Here is a 24104-nt window from a genome sequence, read left to right on the forward strand (position 1 = left end):
CTCAACAATATAATTTTGACTTAAAATGTTAAAGGAAATTCAAATACACTACATAGACAAAAGTATCCACACAGATCTCTTTATGGGGCTGTTTTTCAGGGGTTGGGCTAGATTGCTTATTTCCACTGAAGTGAAATTTCAATGCTTTAGCATTAAGATGTGCCTTCCTCAACAGTTTCTATTACAGCATGACTTTGCCCCTGCGCACAAAGCAAAGTCCATAAAGACACAGACCTTTGGTGCTGACTTCAACCCCATTGAACGCCTTTGGGATGAGCCTTAACGGAGATTAAGAGCCAGGCCTTTTCATCTAACATCAGTGCCTGACCTCATCGTTGCTCAACTGCAGGGCAAAAATTTCCTCAGAAATACAAAATCTTGTGGAAAGCCTTACCACAAGAGTGGAAGCTGTTATAGCTACAAAGCTGTCTGCGTATTCAGAATGCGATATGATGTAAGTCCCTGTTGGTGTAATGGTCAGGTGTCTCAATACCTTTGTCTAGCTAGTGTACCTTTGACTTTGGTATCTGATAATTTTAACCTACCATTCTGTTTCATGCATTCTTAAAATATGAATGAATTTATTTCCTTTTCGTGGAAGAAATGGGCTTCCATAAAACTGAAAATTTCTACACTGATTCCAAAGTGGAATTTTAATCTAAAGCAGGAGATGTTTTATTAAAAAAAACAGTTTAAACAAGACTGATAAACAGTCACATCATTGTAAAAAACATAAAACCATTATGTCCCAGTCTTGGAAACAACCACTCATCCTATCAACATACTAAAGAAAAAAAAAAAAAAAAAAAAAAAGTTCATATCCAACCCCAATTTAAATGGAACAATTATTAGATTTTCGGTAATATGCCTGTACTTTGCAACGCAGTATTTCTGTGCAGCGATGACTTATTTGGTAGCACAGAGAGGAAAATATAATCATCCAAAATTATACGCCTTAGCTGTGAGATCCAATGTAAAGCAGTGACTCCCATTTTAACAAAGTACAACTTAAAGGATCCTTAAATAGAGTTCATCTGAGGGAAATCCATCTTGCCAAACTGGGGCCATGTTCAAAGTCACTGTTTGGACAGCTTCAAATGATCAGCCTCGGTTCCAGCAGGGAGTCCCACCGTTCTGTCACCTGTGGGAGGAAGTGAAGGTGATCCTTAAACTATGATTATGCTAAGATCAGTTCAGGAAACAATACTGCAAATAGCACCGAAATTATAACAACATTTACATTCTGTACAATCAGCCATTTTAATCCCTCAGAAAAGAGGAGGAAAAGAGGGGATCACTGGGTGCACCCACTTGAAGGGTTAGGGAGCTAAAGCCTGGGCTCAAAGACTTTGGTTTGAACTGTGTCTGTTGACTGCTGGTGTCACTTAGCTGTTTCCCCCCTTTCTCTCAGTCTTTATACAAAGCTAGGCTAACCACATCCTGACTCCTGCTCCGTTCTGAACACACCGATGAGAGAATATGATATGGAACATTTCATCTCACTCTTTGGAAAGAAAGCAAATTATCATATTTTCCATAAGCTGAACTATTCCCTTAAAAAGTGCTGATTGTGACCCAATTAAGAAAATAGTAGTTATGTGCTAAAGCTTACCCGAGAGCTTCTGGACACTGCATACTCCACTCTCTCCGAGCCATCCGGGTTCTGATAGACCAGGTCAAACTTGCCAGGCTCTACAGGAGCTGAGAGAGTAGATCATATTTCTGCTCAGAAAGTGTCAAATTCTTTGACGTTCCAGGTGGAATTTCTGTAAAACGCCATGCAGAGCTCCCCGAACTGATAATAACCAACATGGTCAGCTTACAGTGTTAACACCACTGATTCCACTACTTTAGATTATCTACAAGGTGCTGAGAGTTCTGTCTATTAGAAGAAATTTTAGAGAAGGTTGCGGAAGGAAAACCAGTGGTTTACATCTTGACATATTGACTCTGATGTAGGCATTTTAACAAGTGACTCATTTGCGTGTGTCAGCGGTCAAGTGATCCTTACATAGAGATGCATTCTGTAGTTCCAGCTCAATCTGCTTGGTGGTGTGGTCAAAGCTCACAATCTTTCCCTCCTAAAATGCAGAACAGTATGCTGGGTGAGTCACGCGGTCCTTCCAAATAACATGAGCTCAACTGTCAGTTGACACCTTAGGTTACTGCAGCAGAAATGATTGCACTCACCTTATATTCTGACACCTCAGGTGTATAGTTCTCAGTAAGCTCCAGTAACTGTGAACATACACACAAATTCCTACATTGGACAGGCTGAAAACCAGAGAAGGTTCCACATTTTTGCTTGAAAAAAAGACTGAAGTCAAATTTGTTACTTATTCGTTTTTGTTTTTTGCTGTTTTTTTTTTTGTTTTTTTAATTCTACACCATACACCACCATTTTTTGTTAACCTGTACAGGATGTATGAAATGTGGTTCTATGCAAAGCATGAAAATATGAGTGTAAAGTGTGTCTGTTTCTGTGCTGTGTATCAAAGGTTACTGTTCAAGTGTTTCTCCAGCGGTGTATTTTTTGTTCCCTATGACCTTTTATAATGGAAAAAAGCTTCTCTAGGAGTTTTAATGAGAAATGGTGTAGCTAATGAGACCATTCTTACCTTGAAGGCAATCTTCTGCCCCACCTGTGGAGGGGCAGCTAGCAGGGGCATAGAGCTGTAGTCCTGTTTGGGAGTACTTTCTGCTTTATTCTGCGCACACAAGATACAAAGATACAAGGAGGCTTCATTAATACCTTCTCATACACAGTATTTCACAACAGACAGGTAGTGTGATGATTGTATTTAAATTTATGAAACATATTTAAGTGAACTGCCAATCAGAAGACAATGTGTCTGAGCCATGACTTAAATAAGCATCATTAGATTTCATTAATGTAACTGACTGGCGGCTAACTCGCCTCCTCAACCACAACTGCCCAACATGGCTTAGAGATCAATTATCGGAACTTTAAATGAAAATAAAAATGACAGCATTCCGCTGTCATTTCAAGGGCACACACCTGGAGGACCACTGACTTGTTGCTGAGTGAGTCGGTCTGGTAGGATGGCTCCTTGGCTCCGTTATAGTTGAACTCAAAGCTGCCATTCTGCCCTCTGATTCCCCCTCTGCCTTCACCCCATCTCGTCTCTCCACGGCCACCACGCCTGTTCTTTCCCCTGCCACGGCCTCTCCAAGCCTCACTACCTGCGCCGCCGGCCAGCTGGTGCACTGGCCTTCGGATAACGAGCTCGATCTCCTCTTCGCTGCTTGGGGTACAAGATTTCACATTTTTGTCACAGGTAGGCACCGCTACGCTTGCAGGTTGTTTCTGTGCACAGTTTGTGGGCTGCAGGACATGAGAAGCCTGCTGAGGTTTTGAATTATCGCTTTCTGTTGGGGTTGTGGACGTTAAAGGTTTGTTCTTTGACGAGGGGTTCGCACTGGTGGCCTCATCAGAAGAGGAGACAGTTTCTGAAGAGGAAGACGATGGAGGACGTGGTTTTGTCTGGGTGGGTATGGTGAGTTTATGTGCCTTGGGAGCAGCGGGGGTGGAGGAGTGTGTTTTGAGTGCTGGTTTTTGAGCAGCTGTTTTTTTTGGTGCTTCTTCTTCCTCACTACTGCTGCTACTGGAATCTGAAGAGGAGACATTTTGTGCCACTGGAGGCTTCTTGTTGCTTTTAACTGGCTGGTGTACCTTTACTGGGGTGTTTTTGGCACAGGCAGTTGATTTGGGGGTGACAGTAGGAGCCTTCTCCTGTGCCTTCTTCTTTTTCTTCTTCTTCTTCTTCTCTGTGCACTTTTCTTGTGAGTTCTTATTCCTCTCATCACCTGAAGCCTGCTTGGCCTCCTTCCCCTCGCTCCTTTTTCTCCTCTTCTTTTCCTTCCTCTCCACACTCACTCCATTTTCCCCTGGCCCTTCCTCCTCTCTGGGTCTCTGTCTCTTTCTGCAGTTTTCACTTGCTTGAACAGGAAAGCTGCCGTTTCCAATCACTGGAGCCAAATAGCTCACCTTCACTCTGGGAAATGAAGAATTGAAAATGACACTTAGAAACAACATTGTTTTTTTTGTCACCAGATATAAACATGAAACCTTGGGTTAAGGAGTTTTTTTGTCAAAAAAATCTGCTTTTATCAAGTCAAAGCGACCACCGATGATGATCCACGCCACATATACCTCCATGAATTCATTAAAGTGCAGCCAGAAAAGGTCGCAGAGCACTTTACGAGTGCCAACACAACTAGCAACAAGAGCACGCGTACTTGACGCTGTCGTTTTCTCGCACCACATAGATGCTCTCCGTGTGCGGCAGGTAGCAGTCTTCTATGTAGAGGTTGAGGATGCTTCCACGGCTGAACTCGAACTTCTCTCTGATGATACTCTCCAGGTCCGCCACCACGCGACATGTGTTCAAGTCCACGAGCAGCCAGCACATGCGGCAATCAATCACAGCAGGCGGCGGGTAGTCAAAGTGTAAACGTACGCGGATAAAGTTATTACTGTGAGTGGCCATGCCTGCAAGCCTAACATCAAAACATATGTATGCAGCTCGTGCTCCGCCGGCAACAAGAATAGTGTTTCCGATCGGACGTTTCAGTATAAGAGCGTCAAAATACATCCATCATTCATCAGGGAGGATAACGTCAATCAAATGGATTCAAAAGTTGTTCTTTGCAATGAATTAACCGATCTTTTGAAAAATAATTAATTAATAAAGCCATTAGTTACAGCTGCTGCTAATTTTAGGGTAAAACCCACCCCGTGGAACCCATCAGTGCTGCTCAATAATCATTTACTGTAATGTCGCAAATTTAAATTCCAGTTTTTGAAATCAGGCTCTTAAAAGATCATGTCTTGAAATACGGCTAAAGGGTCCCTTTAAATTACAAATAAATTCTGTCTCTATTTTTTAACACACGAATTGATAAAAGATTACTATTATCCATTATTATCACCTATTTATTTAAGGTCAGTGGCTTTGGTAACATTAAAAAAATGTAAACCTCTTGTATTTTGTCCTTTCCAGGTTTTATTTTGAAGAGCACGTTTTTAGCTGAAAGTCTCTGTCACGTTTGATTAAGGTCAACTCTAGTCACAACATTGCCCCCTGTTGGCGTGGAGGCTGATAATAACCTCGTGTTCTACACATTCGTCTGTTCCCACACAGCCGGTGGAGTAATATAACAACACGATGAGTGCAATGAGTAACACCAGTCGGTAAAATGTATTTTCTGATTAGCTTTAAGAGAAAATTCGGAATGTTTACTGAAATAAGAGGAAATGCTGGCCTGCTTGCGCTCCCCAATCTGCAATAAAATTCTGTCAGCTTTTGTTAGTTTAAATTCACACTTTATTTGTATTTGTTTGCTTATGTTCATTTTTTTTCCATTACCTATTTTAATTAATTTAGGGGACGTATCCGCTGTCACGGTACATTGCAAAGTAAAATCAGAGAGTGTAGTGTTTGTGTGGGGGGGGGAAATACACGTCGTGGATCAGCTGACCCCCGGTGTGGTCATGTGATTTGTTGCTGCATTAAAGTGGTACGCAGCGGAATCGTCCGCAAGCTCGCGTTTCAACAATGGGTCGGGTAGAAGCAGCGTCCAGTTTCTTGCTTTTGCTCGCCATTATCGTGAGCAAAGGTATGAATTATGGTCATGATATAGCGCATTTACTACTACTTAAATGTAATGTTTTCTATCAAGCGGAAGCCAGACGTAACGAGTAAACAAATACTAGTTTCTTGTGATCTCATGCCTTGACTTATCCGACGGCAAAACGAAAGTAACAGTGATTTCTGCTTTTCATTGTAATAGTTTGTTGTGCCAATAAGAGTTTAATTCATTAGTTTTTGAGCTGTAACTAACACTGTAACCTAATACCAAGTTAAAACAGCGGATGTAATTGACTCCCATGCAGGGATCCCTGGTACCCTAGCAGGTAAAGAAGCCTGGGGCTATGTGGACGTGAGAGACGGGGCCCACATGTTCTGGTGGCTGTACTATGCTGACAGCCAGTCTGCACAGCATAAGGACCTACCACTGGTCATGTGGCTGCAGGTAGGACTCGACCGTATCCACTCATTCTAGTCACACTTTAAAGCTCAAAGGTCCACATCAGTGCTTCTGCATGTTTTACCTGATTTAAAGATCAGGCGTGCTTGGGCTCATTTAACTTAATGTCAAGCATTAGAAAGTCACAGAGTCTGTGTTTTTCACCATTGTTTCATAGCAGTGCAAAGTACTGATTGTTAAGCATAAAGATTAGTTTATTAGTCATGTAGCTGTTGCAGTCATTACAGACATTATAATGTGTTCTGTGACTCTGGATGCTTGGTATTCACTTGCTCTTTGGCAAGCAGGAAATCCTTAATTGTCGAGGCATTACATTAAAATCAGGGGCATGGAGTTTGAGAGATGCTTGTTACCAGGCAGGTTGTATAACTAAATGTTCTATTAACCTGAATTATTGGAAATGTAATGTTGTTTTGGCACCGGTAAAACGGTCACTCGCATCACAGGGTCCACTGCTTTGACAGTACTTACTGCTAGTACTTAGTGCTTAGACAGTTCCTCTTTTTGGATTGTCACAAGATTCTCCAGCTTTATGGCAAGACAATACAAAAATGCTTGTATGCTATTTTTATATTTTTGATTTTTTATGGAATATGAGGTTGTTTGTCCATGTGTCTTTAGGGTGGACCAGGAGGATCAGGAAGTGGCTTTGGAAACTTTGAAGAGATTGGACCTTTGACCAGGGACCTAGAGCCCAGGAAGACTAGCTGGGTAAGACAGTTGCACTTAAAGTGATCAATCTTTTGTCCGACAATCTGTAAAGTGAGCATACATTTTTTTAGAGCATCACAGAGCTAAAAAAAAAAAAAAGTTAAAATGAAGCAAGTGCCATTAACATGGTGATCTACTTCATTTGTTTATTTATTTTTTTATTTAATCCATGTGTGTTGGCTCTTTTAGGTCCAGGCAGCCAGTGTGTTATTTGTCGACAACCCTGTGGGTACTGGCTTTAGCTACACTGACATGCCAGATGTCTATGCTACCAATGTGGCCACAGTGGCCTCAGACATGCTGGTGCTCCTCAAACACTTCTTCACAGACAAGGCCGAGTTTCAGGTATGCCAGCTGGATGCTCATAACAGTCCAGTTTGCTCTGCTGAAGTGTGATATAATTTCACTCTAGAGAAATGGGATTTCCAAACAATGTTGGCTCTGGTTTATTGTACTGGATTCATGGGCATGTTTGTGGTGGGTGGCATTATTATATAGTAGAACACACCTGAGGTGATTATTATGTGATTATTATGCCTAATAGTGTGAACACTCAAGTTTCAAACGTGTTGTTTAAATTTTCTTAACTTTTCAAAATTGGCATTTTTTGGTGGAACAGATTGGAACACCTATTTGTTTAATTTACACAATTTAGTCAGTTTTCTCAGTATCACTTATGGTGTGTTGAGCTGAGAAAAGTAAAAATTAAACATGTTTAAGAAAACGTAGGAAGTAGTTTTATAGCACAGCACTAGCTGATGTGAGCCAGTCAACAATAGTCTGGCTAGCTACTAGTTTGTTATATTTTAAGTTTGTAAATTTTATTTTAGTTGTTTATTATTTTGCCGCAAGACAAAAAAACAGAGCAATGGAAAACATTATTGGCTGTGGCCTTCCTTCACAGCGAAGAAGAAATAGCCAAACAGTATGAGGACAAACGGAGAACAATAAAAGTATTAGGTTAGGCAAAAACAATCCTCATATCTAAGCACTACAAACAGACTTTTTTTTGTTTTGTTTTGGTGGTTTTTTTTAAAGTGAATAAAGAAATAAAAATAAATGTTCTAATTCTCCCTGAATGTAATGATTGAACCTGGGCTTCTGTTCTTACAGCAATAACGTTAAAATATGAAAGAAGTAAACAATAAGTCAGTTGTGGGTTATCATACAGAAAATAGCAGCAGAACATACTGAATATACCAGCAATAACTTGGAACTGATGGTCATTTTATTTTCTACAGAGCATCCCCTTCTACATCTTCTCTGAGTCATATGGAGGCAAGATGGCAGCTGCTATCTCCCTGGAACTCACCAAGGTGAGCTGGCAGCAGAACGTTGTTTCATTCCCTTCAGGTGCATGTGAGCTCATTAACAGTGGGAAGCACCCATGGCAAAGAACAGTCATGTGATGGATGAGTAAACCAAAAACATGACCGTGTAATGATTTGTTTGCGAGTCAGCAAGTTCTAGAGAAGCAGAAGTGATAAACTTTTGCTATGGGCTATAGAGCTATAATTGTTTTCATTTCTGTGTTACTTACTTGTACTTCCCCTAGTATAATCAGAGGTTGATCTGTAGATACAGTATGGATGTAAAGCTCCAGAAGCCAACTATTTATTGTTACCAGCGAATGACAGTAGCTATAATGGGGGACTGTAATTTAATATGGACGGTTCTGACCATTTTTTTAACATTTTGTTTCACTTGTCTGTCCAGGCCATAGCACAAGGGACAGTGAAATGCAACTTTGCTGGTGTGGCACTTGGGGACTCTTGGATTTCCCCACTGGGTCAGTATCAGTCAATCTATACCACAAGCTTTGCAAATCTATGTGGCCCCACTGGAATGGTACACATGTAGATGTTGAAACTCCAAAATTCCATTTAAAGTATATTAAACGATGGCAAGGCCTTCAGACTTAAGATTTTTTAGCAATTAAAGCTGCAGTGGGCAATTTGATCATTCTCTCAGCCAAGTGCTCAGCCACTCACACCAAGTTTGAATGGCAGCAGAAGGAGCTGAATGCTGATGTGTGGGACCAGTTCTCCACAGAAGACTGTGACAAAATTTGATATTGATGTGTTATATTCATGCTGAACTTCCCAGACAATGCTAACCATAATGAATATGTTATGGACCATGCTTAATAAGGTGTGTGATATTTGTTCCAAGTAAAAGAAAATTAAAACACCACATTTTTAAAGGGAGTTCTGTGAATTTCTGAGCAGGAATGTATCCTTATTACTTTGTAATTGTCAATCACAGGCCAGTTAAATACATCGCAATAATCAGAATCTCAAAAAAAATTAACAAAATAATAATACCAGCATGGTTTATTTCTACTTCATCCACAGACTCTGTCATGACCTGGGGACCGTACCTCTACACTACTGTAAGTAACAAACACTGGGCAAATGTTTCTACAAAATCAGATTGAGTGGTCTAGCTCCTCTGTTCTGACTGCGGGTCGTTTGCTGTGCAGTCGCTGCTGGATGATGCCGGCCTGGCAGACGTGAACAGCGCAGCGGAGGCGGTGAAGAAAGCTATGGAGCAGCAACAGTTTGCAGAGGCCACAGAGCTGTGGTCTGTCACTGAGACGGTGGTGGAGCAGGTTGGTACAGCAGAGGAGGAGCCACATTAAAGGACACTTCACTGTAAGATGCTGCCGGGTTCACTTTTTATAGTGTATATCAGTATAAGGTTGGCCCCAGCTATGTATCATACAGATATGATTGATTAAATTGGCAAAAGTGAAGCATATGTTTTAAAATGTCAAACTCGTCCTTTTAAATTAATTTATTTTGCACACATTACAACTTTTCTAGCTCTGAATAAAGCTTTGGGTTCAGTTTTAGTGTGTTTTCTCTAAGTTCACATAGCTAAATAATTTTAATTCTGACTTGTTACAGCTTAAGATTATAACATAAAAGTTGGTGTGTGCGTGTGTGGCTGTACATTACAAAAAACAACACAATTTAGATGAGCATGCAAGTATAATGTCTTATGAAGGAATTTAAATATTGTAACATTTTGATTACAGATGCGCAAGTACACCCATTATCTGTGTCTGATCAACCAAATTACAGCCCAATTATCTGAATTTGGAATGGGTTGGGCTTATTACAGAAGTGGGTGGTGCTTAAATGAAACCAGCAGGACTAATCTGAAGTTGTAAATGTAAGCCTGAAATTGGTATGGGAGTTGTAAGAAGTTGCTATGTTTATTATTTATTAGAAAACAATTTACAGAACAGTCACAGAATTGAGCTTCATATCAATATTTTTTAATCACAACAGCAAGACAGCTATTTATAGATCAAGGTTTTCATAAACTTGAATGAATAAACTTCATTCAGCTACCCAGTGAGGATTTTCCTTCATCACTAGTATGTATGCTGACATATTTTACTCAGATAATACTTGGAAAAAAGTACATTGTCTGTACCACATACATGTTTCAGTCAAGTACTCACTCTTCCCTTATTTTTGAGCTTTCAATACCCTGACCGTAATTACCAACTTTATTTGCATGCAGTGATGTTGGATGTGTTTTGATGCAGTTTTGTTGTGGTTTTCATGTCAGAACACCAATGGAGTCAACTTCTACAACATCCTCACCCAGGATTCAGACGACAAACTCACCTCCTCAGCAGGAGAAGACTACATCTGTAAGACACTGTGCCTAAAGCTTGCTTGGGATGGTGACATGGAATAAATGTGTTCTTTATGTAAATGTAAATAATTTTAATAGGTCAATACTTGTTCCCCCCCACCAGCTTTGCAGACACGTCGCCATATTCGACCACTTCACAGTCAGTCACTGAGTGAGCTCATGAATGGACCAATCAGGAAGAAACTGGGCATTATCCCCCAGAATGTCACCTGGGGAGGTGCTGTATCTCTACATTGACATACATGATTCTTAAAACAGTATTTCCTACCCTTTTCCTCCTCTTTTGTAAATGGTTTTTCCCTCTTCCTGTCTTTTTGCACATCCAGGCCAGGCAGAGGAGGTGTTCAGCTACATGGCAGGAGACTTTATGAGACCAGTGGTGGATATAGTCGACCAACTGCTGACTGCTGGAGTCAATGTCACTGTCTACAATGGCCAGCTAGATCTCATAGTGGACACTATGGGTAATATACTCACTGTATTGCCTTCTATTCAGCTCTAGCAGCTGTGGTATCTGGCCCAGGACTCAGTTCCAAATATTGAATTCCTATGGAAAAGAGTTGTGCCACATGAATCTCTGCTTTTTGCTACAGGTCAAGAGCTGTGGGTGAAGCGGCTGAAGTGGGAGGGGCTATCTGCATTCAACAAGCTGAAGTGGACCGCCCTAAATGACCCCACCTCCCGGGGCATGACTGGAGCTTTCTATAAGATTTACAAGAACTTCGCCTTCTACTGGATCCTCAAAGCTGGTCACATGGTAAGACACTGGCTAATTGAACATTGCTGTAAACGTGTAGAATCACAGGTACAACATTTCTAGTATTTCAGAGAGGAATATTAATTCCTCACTTTGTGTCCCTTTTAAAGGCTAATGTTACGTTATATCTTTTCATATGTTTTGGAGACAGTATAATAAGTAGACAGAGCTGAAAAGTGACCTTAAAACTGCATTATGTCTAATGGCCAGAAAGGGGTGCTTCACTGGTTGCATAAAGAAGCTGCAATTTGTATGCAAGCTTATGAAAAAATGAAACTTCTTGTCACTTGATGTATTACCTCAGTAAACAGCTTGCTAATGAGTTTATGCCTCAGTTGCTACTTACAAGACTCTTCAAAACAGAAAAGAAATGCAGAAGACACTGAATGCCTCACAAAGCACCTCAATGTAACAGATGTTACCATTAGTCAAATCAAGCATTATGTATTGTCGTTTGATGGCAACATTTCTGAGACATAGTCATGCAACTCTACAACTTGAAATAAAGTAACATTGGTTATAAAAAGAGTTTCATTTCACCACGTTTTTTCCAGATTCCCTCAGACCAGGGGCCAATGGCCTTGCAGATGATGAAGATGATCACCCAGCAGGAATAACCCGCCCGCCCTGATGCCAGCTGGAATGGCTGCGACAATCACAATCACCACAACCTTTTCATATTTCATTTCCTCCTGAACCAAATCAAGAGTCTGTTTTCTTTGATCACAGCAATGGCATGTGTACAATTCAACCAGAGCAACAATAAGACATTTATCTTTTTTTTTTTTTTTTTTTTTTGAAAAGCTGTTCTGGTTTCTTCTCTGGCGCACTATCAAGTTGTTAAAAGAGGCTTGTCATTATTCTTATTACATAACGCGTGCTGCAGGTAAGTGTGCCTTCTCCAAAGTTTTGTTTTTCTTTTAGTCTAAACGGTGTGTGCTCATAGTCTGGTTAGAATTCATCCTGGCTGTAAGTAATAAGCACTGCCAGTCCATTTTGTAAATGTCAGGACATTTTACTGTGTAAGTGGTACTACATGACAAGTCAGCAAATCACCAAAGTGAATAGGATTCATCCTCTGGAGACCTCAAATATCAATACTGTCAGACATTTTATTCAACATTAAAGATGTCAGCCTCACGTTCGCACTAGAGGTCCTTAGGAGTCATCTTCAACTGACAATATACTTGTTTTTTTTTTTTGTTTGTTTTTTTTAAGTCAGGAGCAAACGTGATGGTCCATCTGACCAATCCAGAACTTACACGGTCTGATGGACACAGAACTGACGACGCAAAAAGCTTACTTACAGACTTATTACGATTCTTTGCACCTTTTACACTTTTATTTGTTAACTGATCAACAGAGATATTGTTTACTATGAAAGGTCAAACAAATGTAGACAAACTGATCAAATAAAAAAATTTATTAAGCGTTGACTCGATTTCCCTTAATGCACCTGGTTTGACCAAGTTGACCTGAAATGTGTGAACTGGATCTGGACGTATGAATTCTGTATACGAGTACAGAATGGCAGAGGGCAAAGAAACTCCTGATGATCATGTGATCAGTGTATTATGATGATGTGGCAGAGCAACTGAGCTCATTACATTTCAAATTCTAAGAGTTTTGAGAATTGTACTGCAATTGTACAACTTTCTTCTTAAATCAACAAGAACCAACATGTACTCTAGTAATAAATTGTGGACACTGCGGAAAATGTTGCTCACTTCATCTAATATTTTTGTGTTGCATACATATGACTAACATGGCTCATAAAGCATATTTGTGGATCATTGAGGTTAGCACCACATGAGGTATAAACCAAATCTTCATGTAATGATTTGAATGAGAAGAGAGTAACAATATATATTTTGTATATTTAGTAGAGGTAATTGCTAAATCAATATAAGCCTGTTCTGCCTACACAGATGATCAACCAATAGGAGTGTATTCCTTGATATTACAGCCTTTCTTGAGCACAATTGCATGACAACAAGGAAAGGGACAGCATACACAGCATAATGAAAAATGTACTAAAAATCAAAGACAGCATTACACTGTTGAGAGACCTGAGATGTTACATGAGTCCATCTGGTCTGAGTCCACAGTTCAAGTCTTATGCTCTTGATGTATTTCATCTGGCAATTCAGGTACTAGTTTAACAACAATCTTATATTTTATCATTTAAAAGGAGAACCGGATCATCTCATAATGTTACATTCACTAATATGGGGTGACATCTCTGACAGCACAGAGAACTTAGAAGTTAAAGCTTTGACAAAACAATCAAATATTAGAAGAACAGTTCAACATTTTGGGAAATATGCTTCTTCACCCTTTTGCCAAGAGCTAGAGGCAAGGTTCAACAATTGCCTACTTGCCCAGAGCAAGTAAAATGACCGGGCTGGTAAACCTAGCAACTCACTTGCATTGTTTGAACATTGCTTTTTTTCCTGAGCTGATGAAAAAGACTGAGGAATCTCGCTTCCTTCCCATCTCTGTTGAGAGGTACACGTGTGTGTCAGATTGGTGGCATGTAATGACATTTATAAGATGAAACATAAGTAGACATTTCAATTGTCCTGGTGACAGGAGTCTAGGAGGGTAATGTTAGAGGATGTGGGCAAAGCTCCAATTATGTATTGTGCAAGCCTGAGAGCAAGGTGGATAAGATTAAAGATGACAATGAACTTGAGTCTTTGTTATCATTTGATAACCCCTAATCAATACAACCGGACAAGTAGATTTATGAGCCACTGGGCAACTAAAATAAACATCACCGATAAACCCTAAGATGAAAAGATGAATATAACCCTCTTATCAGTGCAGTAAATATGATGGCAGGTAGTTAGCTTAGTTAAGCCCGAATATTGGAAACAAGGGAACAAAATCTGCCTACCAACACCTCCCACACTCTCTAATTAACATGTAATGTCTAACTTGAAATCAGTACACTCAAGTGCAAAATTCCCTTTTTTGTATCACTGCCATCACATTGCCGACAACCAGCCAAGACTGCAGGAAGTTAGAAACAGCGAAGCCTAAATACCCCCTAAAACCCCAACTTGGTTGTTTCATATAAATGGAAAATAACTGATTATTTAGCGAGCTGGTGGGAGATTTTTGTTTTCTGCAGAGAGTCAGTATAGCTGTTTCCCCCCATATTCAGTCTTTACACTAAGCCGACTTAACAGCCTGCTGGCTGCAGCTTCATATTTGCCGTATAGACTTGAGAGTGGTATCAGTCTTCTCATCTAACTCGTGGTTAGAACAAAAGTATTTCCCAGAGCACTGACTGATCCTTTAGGATCCACTTAGTATTTTATTTTAGGTGCTTTTATCCATATTGCAAATTATTTAGCTATGCTATACTGCTATGAATAAGATTCACCCAGCTGATGAAAACCATATAATAAGAGAGCTCAAGAAAAGGCAAACAAGTGGACATCGAAATAGGATTTTTGGTCAAAAGTAAATTTAGGATTGGTTAAAGTGGGTGGAACAAAGCAAGACAGCATAATTCAATTCATTCATGAGGTAGCACCCAACAGTTTTCAATAGCTGTCACTAAGACTGTCAGGGAGAGGCAGGTCCTCTGTGTAGCTGAGGCTTCTTCTTCCCCATTGGCTCTCTGGGACCAGGAAGCCCTTCCTGCTCACTGGCTCCACTACCAGCTCCAACAAGCCAGGTGGCTCTGGCACTACCAGCTCCGTCACCCTATAAAGATTAGAATATGCCCGGCCCACCAGTGTCAGCTGACCTGGGGGGATTCGTGGATCCGGTCCCCTCAGCCGTCGCCAATACACCCTGAAGTGGCGTACGAGTGCCGTCGGGTAGTTCCAGCGCACAGTGGCATTGAGGTGTAGACAGGGGGAGGTGGAGTCAGGCGAGGTGCCAGTACCTCGCAGCCACACCACGTCATAAATGCACAAGCCCTGAACCTGTTCAGAGGGAACCTGAAGACTGACTGCGTCCAAGAACTTGTAGAGAGAACATAGGGATAAGAAAAATTAAAAAAGGAGGAACTCTCGTGTGTTTGCCCTGTATTACATTTATAGCTAAAGAAGACTGCTTTTTATGAGGAAATATTCACCTTGCTGCTGAAAATTTGCAGTTGATTTACATTAAAATAGTTGCATTTGAACTGGCAGTCGAAGTACAAACACATGAAAGTCTAGTGAGCGAATCATTATGATTCATGAATAAAACCGACTTATAAACACATAACGCCATCTGAAGTACAAGTTCAAGAGTCCTGGATGGACGTTCTAGTTATAAGATAGAGACTGACTGATGTGGCTTATAATACGTTAAGACCTGCTATTACCATGTGTCTTGAGTGATCCAATCACAAGTAGACAGCTCTGAGTACAGACGTAAATGCTTCCAAACAAGAATCCACGACGTAATGGGTCTGTTGTCTGTCGCTGTCTAATTTCCATTTGGTTCACTTTAATTCAGATTATTTGTTTAGACTTGCTGTTGCAGTATCAGTGTATCGGACTGTCTGCTCTGGGTCTGAAGTGTGTCTTCCTTGACAACATTTGCTGTTTAAACAAGCTGTTTTAACTGATCTAACCATGTTTAGCAAAGAAAACAACATTTTATGAAGGTAAACAATTCCCATTTGAACATGCTTTAATGTGGGTCTCTAACAATGTTGAGCATAGACATAACATTGAACACAACTGGCTCCTTCTGTCTCACCATGATTTCTCCCACTCTGCAGCTAAAAGGAGTGTCCCGAGGCTCCCCATCACGCCGGATGCTCAAACAAACTTCTCTGAGAGCACAGCCTTGAAGCTCCAGCTGCGAACACCTGCACACAGCGATATGACAGGTGGAGAAAGACCAGGGACTTACACAACTTCGTAATGAAATCCATCAACTTAGTCGTGAGAGTGGCCTTACCTGACGCTCCAACCATCTGGATTCAAGTTGCCACAGAGCTGTGAGAACTGGCTTACCAACTGGTGTCCCTCATCCAGTGCGACAGGAGACACACTGGTAACTGCAGAAACACAGACGGGTACTGCTTGGAGATGACTGAGAACATGGAAACCTGACATTTAAATACAAATCTGGAGGACACCTTTACAGTCGCTTAGCACAGCAAAGCTTTTCTTGATTTCAGGTTAAACCAAATACATGTTTAAGCAGCAGCTACACTGATTCGAGTTGACTTTGTTACACCGTCACATGAAAGCACATTAAGCCTCCTCTGCAGACTGAACAAGTATGAAAAGCTTCTATTGTGTTATGTAAAACACTTAACATTTTGAGATTTCTGTATTTTTAATGTGTAGTACTACTTAAAGACAAAGGTACTTTTTAATGTGTTCAGAATTCTTCTCAGCACCGTGGTAAGCTGATGTTAAGAAGTTTTTTAGTGCTGTTTCAGGCAACGAAAAGCATTTAGAGGAGGACTCATGGGAAACCTGAACTTCTAAAATTAATCATTACTGAGAAAGTTGACACCAGGACACTCATAAATTTACTTGTACCTATTTGAACTACAAGAGAAAGCTGATGAATGCGAGAAGTTGTCTTAAATCTTTTGCATGTGCTGAATCTGTTATTCCAAGTCTTGCAAAACAACTTCCATCAGTCATGAACTCCTTTATCGAAATCCAAGATCTGAAAAGTTCCCAGAGTCACAGGACACTAGACTTACAGTGAGGAGAATATATGTAACCTGTAATGGTTTACTCTCTTTCACATGTGTGCTTCACAGTTCCAAGATGGTGGAAATGGTAACCAGTGGTAACCAAATGGTAACAAGTTCACTGACATGAAGCAAACCCCACACACATTAATCCCACTTTAATTTATATCACATTGTACCTTGGTTGTTGTTCTCATGTTTTAATGGAACATTATTATAGCTGTGATTGGCTCCAGTTCTCCTCAATGACCCTGGGAGGGATAAGTGGGTGTGAATAACAAACAGATTGGGAGAAACTCACATTCGACATCCTGGACGTTCGTGTGTGTGCAAAGACTGGCGTCTGCTGTCTTCAGCTCCAGAGTAACTGTGATCCCAGCAGATGGCTTGTAGATGAGGGTCACCAGAGTCTTGGAAGCCAGAGTGACATTGAGGGAGAAGATCCTGAGAGATACATAACACACACACAGAGGAACAACAGGCATCGAGAGTGAGATGTGTGTTTGAGAAGGCAGCGGTGGTAACATGCCACAAGGCGGTACAGAAAACACACACACTTGGCACAAACTGGAGACGTTTGCGTGGCCGGGATGAGTCCATCCAGCAGCAGCGAGCAGCCTCCGTTCCAGGCGTCCTCTGGGCAGCCGCGGCTCCTCAGCCAGCCCTTGCCCTCCAGCTCCATGTGGTAGTACAAGGGCTGGATCTCCTGGGCGCTCAGGTTGAACCAGCCCCTCTTCTCCTCATGCTACACAGCATCCAGCAAAAAAACAGCAACAACAACAACTTCATTCACACAGCATATTTCGCTAAACCTAAAACTTTCTCACACAGTCTCCGTCCTCAGCAGAATTTAAATCAGCACGGATGAGAAGTGCTCTGTGAAGTACTAATGGTTAGATACTGTGAACCGCTGGAAGAAATAAAGGTGGCTTGGATCTAATAAATACACTTTAGAATTCGATGTAGGCTGTCTTAAGCTCTAACTTCACTGTGTCCCATTATGTGATGTAGGAAAAACATCTGGCACTGATTTACTTTGTGTTCATGGGACATTAATAGGACCTCCTAGGTTAATTTCCTTCCTAGGAAGCAACAACTGGCACAAGCAGCAGTCCGACAGTTTGGTATTTTCCTGACCCTGAAATTCTTTTTGCTCATCAGTGCGTTATTTTGGTGCCCTGCACACAGTGTACATCCACAGGTGGGTCCTTGTTGGTATTTTGGTGTAAAATGGATCTCTGTCCATCTGCCACAAATCTTAAAATTTTATCATCAAGAGTAAACTTAGACTCTTCATTGGCATGTAGCTCCCCTCAAAAGCTGGACAACTTGTCATTATTAAGATTTCACTGACAAAATATGAAATCGATCTGGTTATATCTCTAGCAGGAGTTTAGTAAGGTAAGACCTAATGTATTTTTCGCCACTTCTGACATGTGTGCCAAGTTTTTTGACCTTTCATGCATCCACAGCCCCTCAAAAATGACTTTCTTCACGTCAGTCAGTGCTCAGTCCCTAATTATGATGTTATGGTTATGTGTTAATAATCATTATTATATAAACGGCTTCATCAAACTATTTTCCATTATTTATTTCTATTAATACTGTACTGATCAAAACCCTACACAATGTCCCTGTGGCTGCAGGTCCACCTCCGTCAGTACCTGTCCTCTCCAGTAGAAAGTCTTCCCAAAACCCTGGCAGAAGGAGGAGATGAAGGGCAGAGGTGCGGCTGGCCGATGGACGTACAGGAAGTCTGACAGAAGAGTCCAGAACCTGCAGAAAGGACAAAACATCTTTGCCTCAGTCTATTCATCTACCTTCACTAACTAACTGGTTTCTCCCTTAAGATGAAGGTTAATGTGTTAATATTGTGTTCATCTCACTTATCCTGATTCTCGCGGAACTCAGTCTTGTCATCGTGGGCCTCGTACACCCAGCCTGGAGCAAAAATAGCTGCAGAAAAGTTGTGCTTTCGAATGATTTCCAGTGCCTGTAGAAGAGCAAAACAACAAGGTGTTTACTCTGAATGAGCTGACAACGACTATTCGTAAATACCCACCCACCACGCACAGCATGTACCTTATTTGTTTCAAACATTCCTCCCACCACCTTGCCTCGGGCGAACACGTCTACCCCAATGTAGATGTCAGCCTGGCGGCCTTGAACCCCGCTGTAGTCCTTCATCCACTCCAGGCTCGGCTCTGTCCAGTTGTAGTTTGTGAAGAAACCATCGCAAGCATCAAAAAACATCCTGTTAGTGACAGATGAAGAAGAGTCAGACCTGTGAGTCGTTAGTGAGCCAACACATTTTTTTGGATCTTCTTGGTTGTTCGGTTTAAATCTCTCCACCTGTTGTACTGGTTGAGTTCATTTTGCCACTGCAGATGCCCGTTCTCGATCACACTGTCGTACCACAGGACCAGGCTGCCAGACACTCGCTCGTGCATCTGGTCCGTCAGATAGCGCAGAAACAAAGGTGTGTTCTTCACCGCAACTTCCTGCAACCGCAGGACCACATACGAGAGGTCAAGATGTTCAAGAGAAGGCCGCTACAAAACTGTGACACGCTGACTAACACAAACTATTTGTTCTTCAATTTATTACAGTTACGCTTTGGGCAGATCAACAGATTGTAGATCACAATTGATAATATTTTTCGCATTCATTGCTCATAGTGTAAGTTTTCTCTGTGCTCAATGAAAATCTGATTTTAAGAGGCAAAACCTATGAGCTCAATTTGTGACATCACAAACAGTTTAGCAGCCAATCCTGGTCAAGTATTCAGCAAGTGTGATGTGAAAACCTGAAGCCAGCTCACAGACACTATGGTGGACTTTACAGTGACAAAGCAGACCTCTCCTATGAGGTAACTTTTGAAATGAGACACATTTGTATCATCACAGATTAAGGATTTTTTTAGGGTTAAGGCAAGAAGCAGCAGATTGAATTTTAACAAGATAATAGGACTTTTTGTGGAAAAACCATATCAGAAACACATTTCTGAACATGCATTATTGATTATCATAAGTTATCACTGTATGTATTGTAACAGGAAGAAAGTCAGATTTACAGCAAAATTAACAATCAAAACAGTTTGTTTGCATCTGAAATTATAAAAACCTCATGGCCACACGATAATTGGACTACAGTGACTGCTACTGATGACTGATGACCAGTACAACTCACACTGAGCTTGTTCTCTATATTAATGAGCCAGCCATCAAAGCCATAACAGTGACTGATCTGGACTAGTTTATCAGCCACCGCCCGGTACGACTCCTCGTCTTTCAGGAAGGACTCACATGTCGCAGCTCCATCAGTCCACTCTGTGATGAAAGTCCCTGGAGAGACAGCCAATCACAGACAGTTGTTTTATATATGAAGACAGGAAGTCTGACTGAGAACAACCCGAGAAAATGCTGCTCCACTGAATTCTCAAACTAACTTTACATCAAATCTTAATAACCACCATCTTAAATATAAAACACTTTGCTCACCAAGAACAACGACTCCGTGTTTATGTGCTCCGTTGGTCCACACAGCAGGAGGAATAGTCACCAGGTTGTGTGTGAAATAGTTGAAAATATCAATGTACTGCCAGTGGTAGAAAGCATATGGAGCCTCCGCAGCGGTCCCCTGGATAAACCTTGACAACAGAAAAAACCAGAGCATCATGGTACATGTGACTACAGGTGCAAAAGAAACAAAATAACAGGAAAACAGTACTCTTAATAAGAAATGAGAATTATGGACCCAAACAGAGATCAGAATTATATGCTGACGTAACAGAGGTGATATAAAGTTGGTCCACTGTTGCAGCTGTGGTAGCTTCTGTTCTTCTGGGACGGCCTTCTGCAGAATTTTTATGTTCTGTGTATCTATGGGGGAGGTTGCTCATTCATGCAGTGGAGCATTTGTGGGGTCAGGCCTTGTATTGGACAGGCTGCCTGTCTTGTTTGATGGGGTTGAGATCAGGGCTCTGTGTGACCAGTGTGACCAGTCAGGTTCTTCCACACCAAACTCATCCAACCATGTCTTTATGGAGCTTTGCTTTGTGCACTGGGGCACAGTCATGCTGGAATAGAAAAGGGCCTTCAACAAACTGTTGCCACAAAGTTGGAAGCATAACACTGTGCAAAATGTCTTGGTACACTGAAGCATTAAGATTTCCCTTCACTGGAAGTCAGGGGCCGAGCCCAAACCCTGAAAAACAGACCCATACCACACCTGAATTCAGCAATAAATACTTTTGTCTATATGGTGTATGTATCCATACCGGTCATCTAGGTAACCGCCCATCATATCATGAGACACCAAGGTCCGATGTTGACTGCTGGTCAGAGGAGGCTCCCGAGGTGCCAGAGGGACTGCTGCCACATTAAAGGGGTTTGCCTCACTTCGTTTCCATGACAATAGCTCCTCCAGAGTTCGAAGAGCACAGCTGATTGGCTCAGTGGTGTCGGCATCATAGTATTTGGCTGTGAGGGAGATTAAATGAAATATTGTGTGTAAAGGAACAGGAGAAGGTTTGATCTCCAGACATGAACAACAGCTCAGATTGTTTTGGACTGTCTTGAACTTGAACTGCTCGTAATAAAGTTAACAAACCTGGTAGGGGTGAAGGTAAATACTTGACAACTTCATGCACTGAGTCCATGGGCTGATCCAAACAAGACTCCAGCCTGGTGATATCACATGGTGAAAAGGTGAAACTCATGCATTTGGTTAGCACTGTTTTTTACACAAGGTCAATCAGTATGTGAAAACGCTTTTATGTCTTCTCGGTGCTGCTGTATACTGGAGCAACTACTGACATGTGAGGTAGTGGAAGTTACTGAGAAACAGTCTCCTACAATACTGTGCAGTACCGGCTGGCTTCGGTTTTGTTCCGCTTCGAGCCGACATTATCATTATCCTCTCCGTCCTTTCGTTCCCTTCGGGTGAAATGCTCGTTTCCACTCATATTCAATGCCATTTCACTGAATTTAACAGAGAAACCATTGCGCAAACAAACTGCAGTGAGGAAAAGGAAACGGCAAGGTCTGCTGCACCACCAGCAACGAAAAAAAAGACTTCCGATGACAGCCCTTCACAATAAAAGCCCAATTTCTATAAATTCAATTGAACAAAAACTAAAGAAGCACTTCTGATACGTTGTTATCTTACACAAAATGTCTTACTACAATAATTACATTGTGGCTTACATTTGTCACATAACGTATTGTGTTCATTGCTACATCTAACCGCTATGGATGGAAGTTGAGTTTTTACCATGTTATATTGATATAGGATTAACTTCGAATAAAATTAGCACTCTGTACTCTTATTGCTTATTTTAGAGGATTCCGTGGAGATAATTGTGCAGGAGCGAGGGGACTGTGGGCAGATGGACAAAGGAGTCGGTCTCTTGATATCGCTCGGACCAGACCCTTTTTCATCGAGGAGATTAGTCGCTGAAAGGAAACACAGGAACATCAACACGGAGGGAGGACGGCAAGATGGCGGCTGTAAATAATAACTTCCATGCATGGAAAGTAGTACCAAACGTGAGATGTGTACGGCTTGAAGAAAACAGTTGAGCTGAAATGTAACACCTTTGACTTGACGAGGTTTTCTTTAGGTTGAAATCACCACAGAAGTTTAAATCTCCCAATGAGCCCATCATCCAGTGAGGTGATGAATGGAGGTTCTTATGTAAATTTTGTATCTTACAGATACATATGGTATAACAGAAAGCTGAAGTAAAAAAGAAATTGGTATTTACATGTCTGTATCAGACTGTGAGCAATAACCCGTTTAAAGCTTCTGCCAGAATAAATAAAGGCTTTTTACAGATTTACAGTTTGCCCCATCCAGTTGGAAAATTGCCCTGTGAATTCTCAAATGTTATAAATGTTAATTGTTAAATTCTTTTGAAACATTTTGTTTGTGGGATGTTTTCTGAGAGTTATTGAAGCACTGACAAAGTTTGAAGAGTCACCTAAAGATTCTGATTCTGATTCTGATTCTAAAGGATAGGCTCCGGAAGGACATTTGCTGGTCAATTGAAGTGCTGTGAAAGCAGCTGAAATGGAAGTGCTGGATATAACTGTAAACAAGTGTGAGTTACAGTTCACGTGTCAGTGGAGGAAAGTACTGAGTAAGCTCAAGTACCAACCTTAAGTATAATTTTGACTTGTATATAAAACGCTGCTCACATCTTAATGCATCAATAATAATGCTCCAGTAATATAATAGCCTAATATAGCACCCTGAAAAGGATTTATCTGAATATTACATTCATTTTTATTTAATGAAAATTTAACTCCATTTTACTGATAATACATTTTTACTTCTTCAGTGGAACAACAAGTACAATTTTGAATTTGGCATTTTTTAGTTTAGTTTTAAACTAAAGCAATGGTGGTAGTGGTAGTGGTGGTGGGGAGTGTTTATGTTTTTAATGTTTGTAAAGTTATTTCGTTTGAATCCATGTGAAACGGTATTGCATTTTATTCAATTACAAGGATAGGGTCCAACAAAAATATGCAAAGCATATAACAAAAATATAAACATGGCTGTTAATATCCATTAGTAGGAGTGTGCATATGTATGAGCAACCTCAACACTAGAATATGAAAAGGAGCCTGTTAAAAGTCAGAATGAATGACTGATTCAATCAATCAGTGGGGTACTACAAAATATATAAGAAAAAGTGGGGCAGGGACTATAATCTCATCAAATCAATGGTAATTGATGGTACCTGAAAGCCTGTTGTTACTTTTAACATCAGCCATTTTCAGGCTCAGTTGTTTCACAAATGTGACCTAGACGTTTATTATCATGGTATCATAATACGTGAGAAAGACTGGTTTTTCTTGCATTGTCGCTCTTACCAATAAGCGTATGTGTTGACCGCTCTTCACCGAAAAGCTCTCTGTGAGTCATCACCCAGCAGGGAAGTGATGTCAGACATATTCAGCAGATCGCTGAGCAGGACAGAACAGGATCCTAACAGAGCGGAGACAGCTAGAGGGAGAGGATACCACCTTAGCTGTAAACGTAACCTTCTGAAAATCCATCTTCATCCGCGGAGAATTAAATCGTATCCTTATCAAAAACAGCGAGAGCATAAAGTACACACTTTTACCTTTTTAACAAGGTCCATATTACCGCAATATGAGGTTGGTAGCATTTTAAAACAAGTGGCGAAAGATTGTGAGAGCTGACTTCATCCGGAGACTG

General features: G+C 41.0%; 3 protein-coding genes across 6 annotated transcripts; 1 reads left to right on the forward strand and 2 right to left on the reverse strand.

Annotated features, from left to right (window-relative positions):
* Nucleotides 1-656: 656 nt before the first annotated feature.
* On the reverse strand, nt 657-4582 carry coil (coilin p80). Its single transcript, XM_046414305.1, has 7 exons — nt 4261-4582; nt 3020-4016; nt 2619-2708; nt 2191-2238; nt 2012-2081; nt 1613-1701; nt 657-1141 (listed from the first exon to the last, which is right to left on the reverse strand). Exons 1-7 carry the CDS (start codon nt 4509-4511, stop codon nt 1094-1096), a joined length of 1593 nt encoding a protein of 530 aa, XP_046270261.1. The 5' UTR covers nt 4512-4582; the 3' UTR covers nt 657-1093.
* Nucleotides 4583-5498: 916 nt separating this feature from the next.
* scpep1 (serine carboxypeptidase 1) lies at nt 5499-12646 on the forward strand. Its single transcript, XM_046414312.1, has 13 exons — nt 5499-5640; nt 5918-6057; nt 6694-6783; nt 6973-7128; nt 8025-8099; nt 8500-8572; nt 9138-9175; nt 9266-9394; nt 10366-10450; nt 10559-10672; nt 10782-10919; nt 11049-11212; nt 11767-12646. The coding sequence occupies exons 1-13, from the start codon at nt 5580-5582 to the stop codon at nt 11827-11829; spliced, it is 1326 nt and encodes a 441-aa protein (XP_046270268.1). The 5' UTR covers nt 5499-5579; the 3' UTR covers nt 11830-12646.
* On the reverse strand, nt 12621-23889 carry engase (endo-beta-N-acetylglucosaminidase). Of its 4 annotated transcripts, none has more exons than XM_046414303.1 (14): nt 23756-23889; nt 21489-21562; nt 21157-21358; nt 20378-20526; nt 20067-20221; nt 19230-19378; nt 18960-19131; nt 18764-18870; nt 18542-18653; nt 17435-17622; nt 17179-17321; nt 16124-16223; nt 15920-16031; nt 12621-15192 (listed from the first exon to the last, which is right to left on the reverse strand). In XM_046414303.1, the coding sequence occupies exons 2-14, from the start codon at nt 21535-21537 to the stop codon at nt 14767-14769; spliced, it is 2064 nt and encodes a 687-aa protein (XP_046270259.1). In that variant the 5' UTR covers nt 21538-21562; nt 23756-23889; the 3' UTR covers nt 12621-14766. The 4 variants fall into 4 exon arrangements, with proteins under 4 accessions (XP_046270259.1, XP_046270255.1, XP_046270258.1 ...); XM_046414299.1 differs by lacking the exon at nt 23756-23889 and adding an exon at nt 21734-22017; XM_046414302.1 differs by lacking the exon at nt 23756-23889 and adding an exon at nt 21695-22016.
* Between the last annotated feature and the right edge of the window lie 215 nt (nt 23890-24104).

The sequence above is a fragment of the Scatophagus argus genome, chromosome 16, assembly GCF_020382885.2.
Source record: "Scatophagus argus isolate fScaArg1 chromosome 16, fScaArg1.pri, whole genome shotgun sequence".
In the NCBI taxonomy this organism is placed as follows: domain Eukaryota; kingdom Metazoa; phylum Chordata; class Actinopteri; family Scatophagidae; genus Scatophagus; species Scatophagus argus.